This window comes from Monodelphis domestica, chromosome 5 (assembly GCF_027887165.1).
Source record: "Monodelphis domestica isolate mMonDom1 chromosome 5, mMonDom1.pri, whole genome shotgun sequence".
NCBI lineage: Eukaryota > Metazoa > Chordata > Mammalia > Didelphimorphia > Didelphidae > Monodelphis > Monodelphis domestica.
The window spans coordinates 208,458,510-208,477,220 of NC_077231.1; the positions used below are offsets into that span (position 1 = coordinate 208,458,510).

General features: G+C 35.9%; 1 protein-coding gene across 1 annotated transcript in view; it reads right to left on the reverse strand.

Moving 5' to 3' along the window:
- Positions 1–18,711, reverse strand: part of CNOT4 (CCR4-NOT transcription complex subunit 4) — a 207,758-nt gene that overhangs the window by 30,575 nt on the left and 158,472 nt on the right. The window contains 3 exon segments of the mRNA XM_001367499.3: positions 5–502; positions 1,601–1,850; positions 3,192–3,249. Of these exon segments, the coding sequence (XP_001367536.2) occupies positions 5–502; positions 1,601–1,850; positions 3,192–3,249 (806 nt within the window).

Sequence of the window (18,711 nt, forward strand, 5' to 3'; positions counted from 1 at the left end):
CTACCTGCTATAGGGATCCCTCCCAGACCTGTGCTGTGTTGTGGCGGGAGATTCAAGTCCAAGAAATTACTATTTGAGGTGGGGTTTGCTGTGTGGTTCAAGTGCATGATGCTATTTCGTGGAAAGGCCATCCAAGGATAGCGGGCTGCCTGGCCTGGAAAACTGAATGAATTATAAACCGCCCGGTGTTGCTGAAACTGAGGGAACCTCTGTGGCAAGACTGAAAAGGTGCTACTGAGAGAGTTGGCATTTGTGGGTGCAGCAGGATGCAGAAATCCAGGGCCAGGCCCTTTGGCGGTTGTAGTGTGTGAGGAAGGGTTCTGAAGAGATGTGGGCGAAAGGGAGGGTTGATCTTGGACCGACAGTTCCTTCTCAATTAGGTCTGCTAAGGCTTTTCGAGTGATATCAAAGGGGTCAAACCCCAAGTCATCCTCTTGCTGTTTAGAGGAACCAAAGCCAAATGCTGCTTGCCAGTCTGTAGAGGATGACACTGGAATTGTTTCTGTCAAGAGGGAAAAATTATAATTAGCAAATCCATACTTTAATTTTCTCTGGAGTAGTACGTATTTGGGCAAGCGTGAGAAACTTGTCAAATATAATATACACAGAAATAAAAACTAAATATTCTCATATCAAATGCTTATGTAAGAGCTTTATCCATCCCTGACACCTTATGCTTTTAATACATCAATAAGGGGGGAGGGCGCAGCTAGGTGGCTCAATGGATTGAGAGCCAGGCCTAGAGACAGGAACTCCTAGGTTCAAATCTGGCATCAGACACTTCCTAGCTGGGTGACCCTGGGCAAGTCACTTAACCGCCACTGCCCAGCCCTTACTGCTCTTCTGCCTTGGAGCCAATACACAGTATTGACTCCAAGATGGAAGGTAAGGGCTTAAAAAAATACTTCAATAAGGAAGGTATAACAAATAGATAATTATGGTGTAGAATTGAGTAAAAGAAAAAACATTCACATCTTCATCACTCCCCATTATAATCAAAACTCAGAACGGGCTACTAAAGTGAACTCAGCAAGTAACTGGAATTTTCCTTCACTTTTAATTCATAAAGTAAGGATTAAATGAAGCTTAAAGTTGGTCAAGACAATGGGGTAAAAATCATTTTGGCATATGATAGATATAATGCCAAGGAACATAGGGTATACAACTGAATAATCTTGATGTTGATTTATACTAATCTCTATTTTTACTTAAATTGTATACCCTATGGATTTTTATGAATTCTACTGCCATTTTATTTTATGTAATCTTTCCCACTAGAAAAGACTTGAAATGAACATAAAAATCAATACAATCTGACAATACTGCATTTAATGTCTATTCCCTAAATCATTTACCTTTGTGCTATAAGGGGGGGAAAAGCTAAATAATGCCTTAAAAATCAGTTTTGATTTTAAAATAGGTGCTTGGAATTCTTTAAAACTTCTATAAGCTTCAAAGCCCTTTAAAAATCTTTAGTTTTAGAGACTTAAACAAAAATTTATATTTAAAAGAAAAAACAGGGGGAACGGGAGTAGGAATCAGGTCTGTATATCTATGGGTTTCATGACATTACAATGATGGGATACTCAAGCATTCATACCTGATGTGAAGAGGCTCTGTGGTTCTGGTGCTGTTGGCCAGTCATTGGAAGTCTGTGGGGAGCTGGGGAAAGGGGGTAGCCCGCTAGGAATGGGGTTGGGATGCCGGAAGTTGTCCGAGAATAGTGACTGTGACTCTGTTACTGCCCCTTCAAAAGGGGACCTTGCACTGTGATTAGATGAACTGATGGGGATGGCTGGATTAGGTTTTGATAAACCAGGAGGTGGTGACGGTGTATCACTATTAGATATCTAAACAGAGAAAACAAAAGAAGAATGAAGAAAAACAAATCTTTTTAATTCACATGTAACAGATGTGGGGGGGGGGGGGGAGAGTTTGATTTAGAATTTATATGGGACCTACTCTGTGTTACCTCATCTGATTCGCCCAACAATCCTGTGAGGTGAGTATTATTATCCTCTTCTTACAGATGAGGAAAGTAAGGCAAACACAAGTTCAATAACTTGTCTACGGTCAACAAAGCTAGAAAGTGACTAGGGCTCTACAGAAACTTGGGTTTTCCTGACTCTAGGCATAGAATCTATCCACTGGACTAAAAAGCTATCCATATGTTAATCATATTTCATTAAAAATAGCCATGGTTTATTATTTACAAAATACTCAAAATGATTACTTACAAATTATTACCCTCATACATAACATCAGATAAACAGACATAGAGAATGCCTCACACAGAGGTCACATTAGTAGTAGTGATAGTCTCTCGGTGACCTAGAATGACTATGGTCACATTAAAACATATTTAGAACATTGGCAAAAGAAAGACAAAGGCAAAGAAATTCCATTAAGCAGTCAAAGCAGATGCCAAAAAAAAAGAAAAAAGAAAAGAAAAGAAAATACATGCTCACAAATTTTATTTAGCAAAGAATCCTTCAAGAACTAAATCAAATCTAAAATTGGGTATAATACAGGGACAGCTAGGTAGTACAGTGGATAGAGTAACAGGCCTGGAGTTAGGAACACACATCTGAATTCAAACATTTCCTAGCTATATGACCCTGGGCAAGACACTTAAACACAATTGCTTTGCCCTTGCCACTCTTCTATTTTAGAATTGACATTAAGACAGAAGGTAAGATTTTTTTTTTAATTAAAAAAACTTTTTTTTAATTTTCAAAATTGGACACAATTCTAAGAAGACAGTTTTGATTTCTCTCCCCTCCCCCAACTTATAGCAATGAGGATGGAGCCAACTAGCAAGTAGCAAAGAATTTATTAGAGGCGTACATGTTAACAGAAAGGGGAAAAGTTTAAAAAACACACAATAACTCAAAACAACTGGATCCCACTTAAAACAAGAAGCTTAGTATACCTCAATAGTATAGCATAATATAAAAATGGATGTTTTAAAAAGAATCATCAAGAAGAGCTTTAATTATATTGGCTATACTCTGTTTTAAGAAGGCAAGTAAAAATAAATAATATGTTTTTTAAATAATTCTATCAAAAATAGTTGTTTTAGGGTTATAAATAGAAAGATTTAATTATATGGAAAACTGATTCATGTAGAATATATACCTCATTCTTCAGTGATGTCAGAAAAAGGAGATACTACTCAACCAAAATCTTACCTGTTGTGAATTGTCACCATTCCCTATACTGAGGGAATCTGAAGGTTTGTCAATGGGGCTGTAGGGAACACAAAGCAAAAAATTCAAGTAAACTCATGCCCCCAACAAAATGCACAGAGAACAGCCTATTATGTAATGATAATCAAATACTTACTCAACGCCTACTATTGTGCAATGCATTGTGCTAGGCACTAATAATTCAAAAAGATATAAAATGGGGTGCTGGCTCTGACAGAGCTTACAATCTAAATAGAAAAAGTCAAACTGCTTAGACAATTCAACAAACCTCCCTATGTAACAGTGAAAATTCCTTTTACATAGAAACTATTTTACATAGTTACTGAGATATGTGTAAATATTCAAAATCTGTGATAAAAGCATGCTACATTATAGAATCCCAAAGCAGCAACTTCTTGGCTTTTTAAAATAATTAATAAAAATCATCTACATCATCTGAAAAATTCTTCTGGTGAATTTAAAAAGCCAAAAGTATACTTTAAATATTTTACTTCTCCACAAGAATTCAGAATTTATAAAAACAGGAAAAACTAAATAAATGCAAAGGCTTTTAATGTCTAGGGTTGGGTCAGAATAATGTAGAAAAATATTTTTAAAATTAATTTAGAGATATAAATTAATATGAATGTACATATTTTTTAAAAACACAAAACTGGATAAAATCTAAAGGATATTTATAAGGAAAAGTGGGAAATGATATTGAGGAGCACTTTTGAGAGAGAAAATTGTGTGAGAATAGATATACGCACTAAAGCTAAAACAGATGAATCATGATCATCAGAACTATTTGTTACTCAGCAAGAAAAAAGAAAAACAAAAATCAAAAAGACAAAAGACTAATGAAACGGAATGAAGATGCCAGGAATAGACAAAAAAGGCTTAAAGTGTTTGATAAGCCTGTGGAAAATAAACACTGGGAAAATGATTCATCATTTAATAAATATTGGAGAAATTTAAGAAGTCAGAATATAATTTATATTCTCACCTCATACTAACTCAAATAATTTCCTGTTGGATAATATACATTAAAGCCAACTACAACATATTGGCAAAGGGAATGGTACAAACAATTTCAAGTATAAATGGGAGCTAAATTTTAACTTAATGGTTGAACTGAATAAATACTATGGAAGAAAGAAGACAAATTTACATTAAAATTTCTATACAGCAGCAAAAAGAAATAACTAAGAATAGAGCAACAGTTTTAGTATTTGCAACAAGTAGAACAGATAACAAGCACAGACAATATAGAAGGACTGATACAAATATTCATGGAAAACACACTTCTTATAAGAGAAAAGAATATGAGCAATTTACAATAGAAGATAAATATATTATAGCCAGTAAATAAAGTGTTCAGCCTCCCTAATAATCTAAGTTAAAGTAAAACTTGAGATACATTCAGCACACATTTTAAGCAACTATTTATTATGCACTGATCACTATGCCAGGACACAAAGTAAACATGACATCCAAAAGTCTAAAATATAGCAGGGAAATAAAATAACTAATAGTTGTAATATTTTATAAAATGCATTAGAAAATTATAAAACCAATTGCTACATGAGATCTGAAGGCAATGACTGTTACTAAACTTGGGATAAGGAAGGTTTTACATAAAGGTTGGTATGTGGTATTGAGTTAGGTAGAAATTCAATTAAGAAAGGCAAGAAGAGCATTGCTGGCATAGGGAACTGATCATGGGCCTAAATGTAGGAGAATGCTTGTGAATTTGGGTGGCATAATCATGGAACCAGGCTGAATTACGTGTGAGAGCAACATGAGATGAGGCCAGAAATATAAGGTGGTATATCTTTGAGAATTCCAAACAGAAGAGTCTGAATTTTATTTGGGGATGAATTAAAACAACTGAAGTAAATAACACAACAATATGAACACACAAGATATTACTATTAAGATGTTGTAAATATTATAACCATCAACAAGATAACTAAGCACTCAAATGAGGAATAAAATTGCATAACTCTTATTAGCCTTTAACAAGCTAGAAACATCTAAAAATACGTTTGTTTGTGCCTCTTGGTCTCTATCATTACTAGGTATCATCTTTTTTGTTTAAAAAAAAAATTAATAACATTTAGTCCATGTGTCAATCAGCAATTAAGAAGCATTTACTATGGGAGAAATGCAAAAACTGGATCTGTGCCGTCAGAGAGATCTCATGAAGGACAGATACACATAAAAGCAAGTTAGGTACAGATAAAATCTGTGCAGGGTAAATGGGAAGGAATCTCAGAGGGATAACCCTAACCAAGAGGGGATGAGGAGAATGTCAGAAAGTCTCTTGCAAAAGGCAAGATTTTGAGCTATGTCTTGAAGAAAGTCAAGAGGTAAAGGAAGAAAAGGGAAAGGATTTCAGACATGGAAAACAGCCAGTGAAAAGGCAGGGTTGAGAACATAGTCTGCAAAATGTCAGAGGAAAAAAATGAAAAATTTACATGTATTGACATGTAATCTGTAAAAAAATAATTCTTAAAAAAGACAGGAAAGTTGGTATACTTTGTGTGAGAAATGCCAATGTCAATGGATTATAAAGCATAAGAAGATTGGAAGGAAGGAAAAGACCAAGATGTAAATGATTTTAAAAGCCAAAGAAAACCTTATATTTAGCTCTTGAGATGACAAGGGACTCCTGGAGTTCACTGATCAGTGCTGTACCTTAGGAAAATTACTTGGGCAACTGAGTGGAGGATGATGTACTAAAGTGGGGAAAGAGGAGTAAGGTACCCAACCAGAATGCTACTGCAACAATCCAGATATAAAATGATGAGGGTTTGTACCAACATGGAGGCTGTATGATTAGAAAGAAGGGACATACCACAGATCCTCTTCTACATGAACTCAACATACACAAATTCAAGTATACATGATTGATAATAATAAAAAGGCAGAAAAATATGTAAAATAAATTTTAATTACATGCTAAAATCCGTGTCATTTTCCCAAGCAGCATAAAATCCTGGAGCAATTTGCCTAATCACACTCATTCTTGATCTGAAAAGTGAGAATCATTTCTTGTTTTGCACCAAACATCAGTTCCCATTCAGTCTTTGTCCAGAGTTCTCACTTGTAACAAGTTGTGTCTGGAGCAGAGCAGTGTTTCTCTTTGTTTTATTAATGCTATTTAATTATTAATAATGGCCTCAAAGTACAAGAGAAATGATGCTAATAGCTCTAATAAGCCTAAGATAAGCTGTAAAGTAGCTCGGTATGGTTTTATGAGAAACACTTAATAAATAACAGCATTTACTATAATGCCTGATTTTCAATTAATATGAAGGGTCTTGGGAATGCACTGATAACATAAAATGAGGTCCCATTATATGTAACAGATATGAAGGTAGAAAGGACAAGACTTGACAACATATTGTATATGGGGAATGAACTCCACAGAGAAGCCAAGGATGGCACCTAGGTGCAAGTCTGGTTGATTGGGAGGATGGCGGAACCCTTGGGAAACTGGGAAAAAGAGAGTTTGGAGGGAAAAAATAATGAGTTGTGTTTTGGCTTATTTCGTTTGAGATATCCAAGAGGCATGTATTGATGACAGATGAGGTCAGAATGAGGTTGAGTAAGGTAAGGGATAGAATAATAGATCTGCAAATCATCTGTATAAAAATAATTAGAACCATGGCAGCTAATGAAATCACTAAATAAGAATACATAGTAAAGAGTGCTTTTATGTCATGGATCTCTTATCTAATGGAGCTTGTGGACCTCTTTTTGGAATAATGTTTCAAAATGCATAAATTAAAATATGTAGGATTACAAGGAAATAAATTATATTGAAATAGTTATTAAAGTTTTTTAAATTCATGATTCCCCTGAAATATTATTCATAGACTCTTAAGGGGTCCATGGACCTCAGATTTAGAATCTTTGGCATAGAAGGAGAAATGAAGAGGACCACAGATAGACTCCTGGAGGACAACAATTAGTGGGAATTACTTTGAGGAAGAGTTAGCAAAAGAGACTGAGGAGGGGGTCAGTCAAATGGGAGCAGAAGGAATCTATGAGAAGAGAGCGAATAACCCTCAGTGTCAAAGGATGCAGGGAAGACAAGGAAGAGTGTGGGCAATTCTGGTTCTGCTGAATTTGCTTTGCATCACTTCATACCATCAAGTATATGGGGAAGAATAATGTTAGCTAAAGCCCCTGAAATTCCCTGTATGCTTCATGTTTAATATTATAAGTATCATGATATTCAATTACATTAACACACCATAATTTTTTTACCCATTCTCCAATTTTTTGGATATGTAGGTTATTCTAATTATTTTACATTAAAAAAAAAAAAAGGTTTTTTTTTAATTGATAGGTCCATTTTATTTTCTATTTTTATATCTTCAGGATCAAGTCCTAAGAACAGAATCCCAAGTATAAAAGGTCAAGATTAGTTTTGTAATTTATAATAAACTGTGGAACAGCTAGGTGATTCAGTGGTTAGAAAGTAAGGCCTGGAGACAGGAAGTCCTGGGTTCAAATCTGTCCTCAGACACTTCCTTGCTGTGTGACCCTGCACAAGTAACTTGACACCCAGTGCTTAGCCCTTACTACTCTTCTGCCATGGAACCTATACTTATTGATTTTAAAGACAAAAGATATGGGTTTAAAAAAACTTTATCTGCTATATTTACTGAAAATGTTTCCCTGTCTGTCATTATTTTATATATATATATATATATATATATATATATATATATATATATAACCATGTAAAATCCTTACTTTCTTTGTTATTGATCCATTTCTACTTCAATGCATCAAATGATGTGGAGATGGCCCTGGGTTCTCAGAGAGTAGAAGCATGATAGGTTGTACATGATAGGGCCTCAGTTGTGGCCCCAGCAAAGTTATTGAAACAAAAGACATATAAACAAAAACAAAATGGGAAATGGAAAGGATACTGACAACTACTACAATAATATCATAAAGAATATAACTCAATTGCTTAATGAGAGCAAAGAAGCTTAAAAACCAATTTATAAATAAGCATTTATTAACTATCTACTTTATGCATGATATTATAAAAGGTACTAAAAACAGAAAAATGAAACTCTTCCTACTACATTTACATTGTATATTTCCTAAAAACCATGACATCCAATTCCCCATTTGACAAATGGCCAAGGAACATGAATAAACAGTTTTCAGATAAAGAAATCAAAACTATCAATAAGCACATGAAAAAGTGTTCTAAATCTCTCAAAATCAGGGAAATGCAAATCAAAACAATGCTGAAGTATGTGAATCTTAAAAATTCTCAGACCCTACTTCATAAGATTTGGTTAAGACCATTCCCCATTTTAAACAATGAAAGAACTTAGATCAGGAATGTGAGACCTCTACTCCACCCCTACTAAAGCATGCTTTAGGGGAAGAAACTCTTTGCTGAACAATGAAAAATACTTAAACCCATGCTTATAGTAAGGCAAAAGTTCTTAAGCTGTGCCTATTTTTAGATCTAAAACAAAAGGGTGCTAAGTACCTATAAAGGTCAGGCAACTTGTGAATTTACAAGGAGCAAAGAGGTGAGAACTTACTCAGAGGTTTTTTCAGGTGTGAACTTAATCAAAAGTTTAAGTCTACTCAGGTGTGAATTAAGAATGGTCTGTCCTTTGGAAAAATGTCTACTGTGATTGGTAGATGTGAGAACTTAGGGGAGGTGACATAGGAGAAAATTCCCTTTAAAAGGAGGTCAAAAAGGAGGTCTCAGGAGATTCAGCTGGGAAAAGCTGAATTGGAGGAGGCAGCTGGTGTCTCTCTGAATACTCTCTCTCTCTCTCTCTCTCTCTCTCATTCCTCATTTGTATTAATTAAAGTCTCTATAAAACCCAGGTGACTTGGGTATAGTTAATATTTGGGAAATTTTCCCTGGCGACCACCTTATATTTGATTTAAAACAAGACACTGTCTTGAAACCATATTTTCTGCAGTCACAATTTTAACAACCACTCTTTTATCTGCCACAGTTTATGACTCCCACTATTTTAATCATCACAAGTACCACCTCACATCTAATAGATTGGCCAATATGACAGTAACGGAAAATAATAAATGTTGGAGGGATTGTGGCAAAATCAGGACACTAATGGATTGCTAGTGGAGTTGTGAATTAATCCAGCCATTCTAGAAGGCAATGGGAACTATGGCCAAAAGGCTTTAAAAGAGTGCACGCCCTTTGATCCAGCAATACCACTACTAGGTTTGTACACCAAAAGAGATAATAAGGAAAAAGACTTGTACAAAAATATTCAAAGGTGAGCTCTTTGTGGTGGCAAAAAATCAGAAGATGAGGGATGTCCATCAACTGGGGTATGGCTGAACAAAATGTGGTATCTGATGGTGATAGAATACTATTGTGCTGTAACGATTGATGACCTGGAGGATTTCTATATGAACTGGGAGAACCACAATGAACTGAGGCATAGTGAAATTAGAGCCAGGAGAACATTGTACACAGAAAGGAAGACATTGTGGAACAATCCAATGTAATGGACTTTGCTACTAGTAGTAATGCAACAAGCCAGGACACTCTGGAAGGACTTATGTGAAAGAATGCCAACCACGTTGAACAATGGGTGTAGAAATGCAAAAGCAAAACATGACACCACTTATCCCATGTATATATGGGTATGTGATTTGGGGTTTAGGCTTTAAAAGATCGCTCTGTAGCAAAAATAAATATGGAAATAAGTATCAAGTGACAACATTCATACAACCAAGTGGAATTGCTTGTCATCTCTAGGAGGGGGGAGGGAAGAGAGGAGGGAAAGAATATGAATCATGGGAACATGGAAAAATATCTTTAAAAAAACAACAACAACAAAAACACAGCATCCAATACTTTATTTACTTGCCAAGCAGAGGCCAGTAAAAAAAAATAAAAGTTACCTGTTAGGAATAGAAATTCTCTATAAAACCTTTTGGATTTAACTCATTGAACTCAATAGCTTCTCATTACTTCTAACATCAAACATAAATTCTTCTGTTGAGTTTATAATCTGGCCCCTTATCTTCTAGATTTTCTTACACTTACTTTATGATCCTTCTACACTGGCCTGGCCTATTTGCTCTCCCTCACACATGACAATCGGCCTACTGTCTTTATTCATTTACCATGCCTGGAATTCTCTCTTTTCACAATCTCTGGCTCCCTTGGCCTGAATTCAAATACATTCTTCAGAAGACCTTTCCTGGCTTCCTCTCCCCACCAGCTGCTAGTGCCTTCCTCACTAAGATGACCATCCATTTGTTCTATCTGTGTATCTTTTAGGTGCCTAGTTAATTTATGTGCTTTCTCTCCCAATAGGATGTGAGCTTCTTGAAGCAAAGATTTTTTTTATGCCCTTCTTTGCAACCCCAGCACCTGCCAAAGCCTCTTGAATATAATAAGTAAAATGATTACTGACTAAAAAAAAGAACAAAAATAACCACTTATGGAGGATAGTGAAAAATTAAAAGCAGTAACATCTCATAAAAATGCAAGAAGCAATGAAAGGAAAAAAACAGTTTAAAGAAGGCTTGGCAAGATTCCCACCTGGAACAAATCATTCCAAGGATGTTTAAGCATGACATTGAGAAGACAACAAACTCCATGCTGCATGAAGAAAGATGAGGAAAGATCAGACAGACAGACACACACACACACACACACAAAACACACACACAACATATTTCACCAGCAAAGAACATCTAGCACATCTAGATTTCAACATACTGACTACCAACCTCCCCACTTTCAGTCCCATGAGTCACATCAGGATGTGGCAATGGCATTGAAAACAATAATTCAAAAAGTGGCTTGACTGAACAAAGGTGACCAAATAGAAGAATGAGCTGGAAGCAGAAATCATGAGAGTTGGATAAGAGACATAATTATAAAGGATCTAAAGAAAAGGAAGATATCAGGTATGGGGAAAAGATCTCGGGCTTTATTGTCAAAAAAGGTGACAGAAAACACCAATAATTACACCTCCTTTCCCGCCTATATGACAGTGTTTTTTTTTTTTTTAAGTATAATCTATGCACACATGCCAAGGGCATCTTTGATGATGGTATCAGAAGTTTTTGCACTTGATTTCTCATAAAAAACATGTATTTATCATGATAGACTGCCTGAAACATGTAAACTACAAGGTACCAATATGATTAATGTTGGTGTATTAGAGGAAAACAGCTGATTTGATAAACAAAAGCCACAAAAAGAGTTCCCAAGCAAAATGTCTTCCTAAGAAGGTAGCTCCCATGCAGATGTCAAAAATGTGTGACCCTGGGAAAGTTACTTAACCCCCATAGCCTAGCCCATACAATTCTTTTGCCTTGGAACTAATACACAGTACTGATTCTAAGACAGAAGGTAAGGATTTAAAAAAAAAAAATAGATCTTTTAACCATCAGTATTCCTCTTGTGCAGATATGTAGCCGAAAGTCACAGAATGCTAGGCTCTAAAGGATAATGCATATATAGCACATATTTTCTCTTGAGATCCTCACAGCATTAATTAAGCACCTATTCTATATTATAGGTGTTATAAATACAAGTACAAAGAATGAAAGCATTCTTAATTACAATGAGCTTATATCTGAATAGAGGATACAAGTGCATGTAAAATGTGGACAGCATAAAATTTAAATACACATAAATATATACCCTACTTTGTGTGCACATGCATGCAAAGACCCTAAGAACTTATATAAAAAGTAGTTTGGGAGGGAAAGCATTCGCATTGGGGAGTCAGGAAAAGCTTCACAAAGGGGATTGTGGGGTGCATCTTAAAGAACAATCCCCTCCATGAGGCAGACCGAAGGAAGAAGCACATTCCAGGGATGAAGAATTACCAGTAAAAGGCATGGCAATAGAAATAAAATGCCTTAAGTAACAGAGAGAAGGACAGTTTGCCTAATCTCTCAGAATATAAGACCAAGTATTGGAGTTCAAGTAATATAAAGCTTTAAAAGCTACACAGAAGAGTTTCTATTTCATCCTAGAGGCAATAGGAAGCAAATGGAGTTTGATTGCATATGGGAGTCACATGGCCAGATCTGTGCTTAAGAAAAAATAGTATGTAGAATGTATTAAACTAGAGGAAAAACTTGAGACAAGGAGACCAATTAAATGGTGTTATTATAGTCTAGTTGACAGATGATGGTCTTAATTAAGGTATTAACTATGTAAGTGGAAAGAAGAGGTCAAAATCAAGAGATATGAAGGTAATAGCAAAGGAAGATTTGGTAACTTACTGGAAGGATAAAGCTGGTGAGAGGTCTAGGATAATGTGGAGGTTACACATCTAAGAAACTGAATGGATGGTAGAGTCTTCAAGAGAAATACGGAATTTGAAAGAGGGAGAGGTTTGGGCAAAAAGATACTGAGTTTGGTTTTAGGATGTATCAAGTTAATGGTATGTCCAAAACATTAAGGGGAAGGTCTAAGAGACAACTGGTGATTGAGTAACTCCTAAGGGAGATATTGGCTAGATATGTAAGTTTTGGGGAGTCACTTCCATAGAGATGACAGTTAAATCCATCAACGATTGAGAGGGTTACCAAAAGCAAAAAGAACACAAAGCAAGGATTCTTAACTTTTTGTGTGTGTCATGAACCACTTTGGCAGTCTGAACAGATGTGTAGGAGAAGGAAGAGAGAGGAAAGTCATGAAAATACGGGGGAGGGGGGAGGAGTTCCAGAAGTCAAAAAGCATCAATAGATCTACTGAGAAAAAGCAGCAAATTTGGCAAATGAAAAAACTACTAAAGTTCTATGACTGGAAGTAAAGTGGCCATGGTGGTAAAACTAACTAAATATCAGAAAAGGGGCCTAGAGGGACGGAGTCAAGACGGCGGCTTAGAAGCAGCAGAAATTCAAACCTCTGAAAACCCTTCCTTAACGATCACAAATTGAATACTCCAAGGGGACTGTAAATCAAACCTAACAGGACAGAGCCAAGGAACCCTCCTGCTGGACTCAATCCAAAAGGTACATCCCCCAAAATTTGGAATCCAAGAACACTTGGGTTTAAAGGGGAAGGCAGAAGAGGAAGGCCCCAGGACCCTACCAACCCCCAACTAGAGTGCTAAGCCTCCAGCAGCAGCAAGAACCTCTGGGCAGTCAAAGGCACTGGTCTGGAGGGAGGAACTTGTGGACAGAGCTCTGCCAGGCTCAGGGTGTCGAACACAGGCAGCGGGGAAGGAGCTAGAGAGGGAGTGAAGAGCAAGCAGCCTGGTCACAGCGGCTGAGAACCTCCATATTGCTCCAGCCTTCCAGGAGGTTTTGGCCTCATGGCACATCTAGTCCAAGCCAGCTGAACTTAATGCCATCAAAAGTCTTCAGAGATAAGGGAAGCCCAAACTCCAACACCCCTCCCACATAGACTGCTGGACTTTAATTTAATCCAATCAAAAACATCCAGAGGACAGGGAAGCTCAAACTCCAACACCGCTCCCCCTCAGATTGCAGGGAGAGATCTTCTGTAAAAGCTCCAAGAGGGGAGACTGACAGAAAACCCCAAAACAAAACAAAACAAAAAAACAGAGAGAGAGAGAGAGAGAGAGAGAGAGAGAGAGAGAGAGAGAGAGAGAGAGAGAGAGAGAGAGAGAGAGAGAGAGAGAGAGAGAGGAACAAGAACACAGACAAATACGGGGAGCAAAGAAGGGGTAAATATGAGCAAACAACAGAAGAAGAAGAAAGAAATTACAATAGACAGTTTCTGTACAGGCAACAAGCAAAAAGCAAACGGAACACAAGGGGAGGGATCAGCAAACGATAAACCAGAAATCCCAGCAAATTGGATACAGGCTTTGGAAGAACTCAAAATGAAATTCAAAACACAATTAAGAGAGGCTAAAGACAATTTGGAAAAGAACTTAAAAACTAAGATAAGTCATCTAGAAACAGAAAATGGTGTCTTGAAAGCCAAAATCAGCCAGCTAATAAATGAGGCAAAGGAGATGAAAGATAAGGCAAAGAAGATGAAAGATGAGGCAAAGGAGATGAGAGATGTGGCAAAGAGGTTGAAAGATGACCTCCAAAGAAAATCAGACCAGAAGGAGAAGGATAACCAAAAAGTCAGGGATGGAATCCAGTCTTTAAGAACCAGAATACAACAACTAGAATTAAGTGGCCTCACAAGGCAGCAGAACACTATAAAACAAAACCAAAAGAATGAAAAAAATTGAGGAAAATATGAAGCATCTCATTCACAAAACAGAAGATTTAGAAAATCGTTTGAGGAAAGACAATTAAAGAATCATTGGTCTACCAGTAGACCGTGACAAAAGAAAAATCCTGGACATAATACTATAGGAAATCATTCAAGAAAACTGCCCCGACATTCTAGAACAAGAGGGAAAAGTGGAGATTGAAAGAATCCACAGATCACCTCCTGTACTTAATCCCCAACTGACAACACCCAGGAATGTTATAGCCAAATTCAAGAACCATCAGACCAAAGACAAAATATTACAAGCTGTCAAGAAGAAGTCATTCAGATACCATGGAATCACAGTGAGGATAACACAGGATCTGGCTGCATCTACACTGAAGGACTGAAAAGCATGGAATATGATATTCCGGAAAACAAGGGAACTAGGTCTACAACCAAGAATCAACTACCCAGCAAAACTGACTATATTCTTACAGGGAAAGTATGGTCATTCAACAAAATAGAAGAATACCAAGAATTTGTAAAGAAAAGACTAGACCTGAACAGAAAATTTGATGTCCAAGCACAGAACTCAAGAGAGTTATCAAAAGGTAATTTAAAAGGAGGGAAAAAAGAAAAACAAAACAAAACAACAATAACAAAAACCTTTTATTTAAAGAGACTCAATAAGTTAAAATGATATGTATCCCTATAAGAAAAGAGGTCATTGGTAACTCTTAAAAACTGTTGTTATCACCTGGGCAGCTAGAAGAATTACACTTAGGGGGAACAATGACAAATAGATATATATGTATGCATAAATACATATACAAAAAGAGAGGTTAATACTAAAAGAAATGGGAAAAGAAACAAAAGGGGATAAATTTAGGTCACAAAGAAGCTCATAGCGGGAGGGGGGAGAACATCAATACACTGGAAGGGTAAAGAGGTTAGAGACAGGAAATACTCAACTCTTACGTGCATTGAAATTGACCCAAAGAGGAAAGAACAATCTAATCCATTGGGGCAGAGAATAGATTCCCACCCAAAAGGGGATTAGAAAGCTAACAAATGGACTGCTGGGGAGGGAAGCAGTATAAGAGAGGGAAAGGGTGTGGGGTAGTTTTAAAAAGACTGCAAGACTGCAAAGAAAATGGGGGGGGGATATAAAAAGAGAGGGGAAGGTAGAAAGGGAAGTAAAATAAGGATGGGAATTAGGGGGACTGATTAAAAAATTGTTATAGAAGGAAATAGTGAAAGAAGAAAAGGCAGGACTAAGTAGAAATCAAAATGCTGGGAAATACACAGTTGGTAATCATAATTCTGAATGTGAATGGAAGAAACTCACCCATAAAACACAAGTGAATAGCAGAGTGGATTAGAACCCAAAACCCTACCATATGCTGTCTACAAGAAACACACATGAGGAAGGTAGATATCCATAGGGTCAAAGTAAGAGGATGGAGCCATATGTATTGTGCATCAACGGATTAAAAAAAGGCAGGAGTCGCAATCATGATATGACAAAGCCAAAGTAAAAATAAAGCTAGTTTAAAAAGATAGGGAAGGTAATTACACCCTACTAATAAAAGGCAGTATAGAAAATGAAGAAATATCAGTACTCAACATGTATGCACCAAATGGCATAGCATCCAAATTTCTAAAGGAGAAACTAGTGGAGCTCAAGGATGAAATAAGATAGAAAAACTATACTAGTGGGAGACGTTAACCTTCCTCTATCCAAACTAGATAAATCAAACCAAAAAAATAAATGAGAAAGAGATAATAGAAGTGAATGGAATCTTAGAAAAATTAGTTAGTAGATATGTGGAGAAAAATGAATAAGGACAAAAAGGAATACCTTCTTTTGATCAGCACATAGTACATTCACAAAAACTGACCATGTATTAGGGCATAAAAACATTGCAAACAAGTGCAAAAGAGCAGAAATAATAATTGCAACCTTCTCAGATCACAATGCAATGAAAATAATAATTAGTAAGGGTACATAGAGAGGAAAATCAAAAATTAATTGGAAATTAAACAATACAATTCTCCAAAACCGGTTAGTCAAAGAACAAATCATAGAAGCAATAATTTCATTGAAGAAAATCACAATGATGAGACAGCCTTTCAAAACCTACGGGATGCAGCCAAAGCAGTATTCAGGGGGAAATTGAAAGTCAAAGAACTACTGATTTAATGAATAAGACTAGAAGCAGGTACTTTGAAAAAACAAATAAAATAGACAAAGTACTGGTCAGTCTAATTAAAAAAAGGAAAGAAGAAAATCAAACTGACAGTATCCAAGATGAAAAGGGAAACCGTATCGATCATTAAAAACTATTATGCCCAATTAAATGGCAACAAATATGGCAATCTAGGTGATATGGATGAATACTTACAAAAATAAATTGAATAGATTAACAGAGGAAGAAACAAATTACCTAAACAATCTCATATCAGAAAAAAAAAATTGAACAAGCCATCAAAGAACTCCCTAAGAAAAAATCCCCAGGTCCAGATGGATTCAAAAATGAATTCTATTAAACATTCAAAGAACAACTAATCCCAATATTATACAAACTATTTGACATAATAAGCAAAGAAGGAGTTCTACCAAATTCATTTTAAGACACAAATATGGTACTGATCTCAAAACCAGGCAAGTCAAAAACAGAGAAAGAAAAGTATAGAGACATTTTCCTAATAAATATAGATGCAAAAATTTTAAATAGGATACTAGCAAGAAGACTCCAGCAAGTGATCATGAAGGTTATCCACTATGACGAGGTAGGATTCATACCAGGAATGCAAGGATGGTTCAATATTAGGAAAACAATCCATATAATAGACCATATCGACAACCAAACCAACAGAAATCACATGATTATCTCAATAGATGCAGAAAAAGATTTTTACAAAATACAACATTAATTCCTATTGAAAGCACTAGAAAGCATAGGAATAGAAGGGCCTTTCCTAAAAACAATAAACAGTATCTATCTAAAACCCATCAGTCAACATCATCTGCAATAGGGATAAACTAGAAGCCTTCCCAATGAGATCAGGAGTGAAACCAGGATGCCCATTATCAACGCTATTATTCAACATTGTACTAGAAACACTAGCAATTAGAGAAGAAAAAGGAATTGAAGGAATTAAAATTGGCAATGAAGAGACCAAGCTATCATTCTTTGTAGATGATATGATGGTCTACTTAAAGAATCCTAGAGAATCAACAAAAAAGCTAGTCGAAATAATCAACAACTTTAGCAAAGTCGTAGGATACAAAATAAACACTCATAAGTCATCAGCATTTCTATATATTTCCAACACAGCTCAGCAGTAAGAATTAGAAAGAGAAATTCCATTTAAAATCACCCTAGACAATATAAAATACTTGAGGAATCTATCTGCCAAGAAAAACACAGAAACTACAAAACACTCTCCACACAATTAAAACTATATCTAAACAATTGGAGAAGCATTGATTGCTCATGTGTAGAACGAGCTAACATAATAAAAATGACAACCTTGACCAAATAAATTTACTTATTTACTGCCATACCCATTGAACTACCAAAAAACTTTTTTACTGAATTAGAAAAAAACATAACAAAGTTCATTTGGAAGAACAAAAGATCAAGGATATCCAGAGAAATCATGAAAAAAAAATGCAAAGGAAGGAGGACTTGCAGTTCCAGATCTTAAACTATACTATAAAGCAGTGGTCATCAAAACATTTTGGTACTGGCTAAGAGTCAGAAAGGAGGATCAGTGGAATAGACTAGGGGTAAATAACCTCAACAAGACAGTCTATGATAAGCCCAAAGAACCCAGTTTTGGGGACCCAAAACCACTATTTGATAAAACTACTGGGAAAATTGGAAGACAGAATGGGATAAATTAGGTTTGGATCAACATCTCACATCCATACCAAGATAAACTCAGAATGGGTGAATGACCTGAATATAAAGAAGGAAACTATAAGCAAATTACATGAACACAGAATAGTATACATGTCAGATCTTTGGGAAAGGAAAGACTTTAAAACCAAGCAAGAGCAAGAAAAAAAATCACAAAATGTAAAATCAATCATTTTGATTACATCAAATTAAAAAGGTTTTGTACAAACAAACCTAATGCATCTAAAATTAGAAGGGAAACAACATATTGTGAAACAATCTTCATTACAAAAACCTCTGACAAAGGTCTAATTACTCAAATTTATAAAGAACTAAATCAATTGTACAAAAAAAATCAAGCCATTCTCTAATTGATAAATGGGCAAGGGACATGAATAGGCAATTTTCAGTTAAGGAAATCAAAACTATT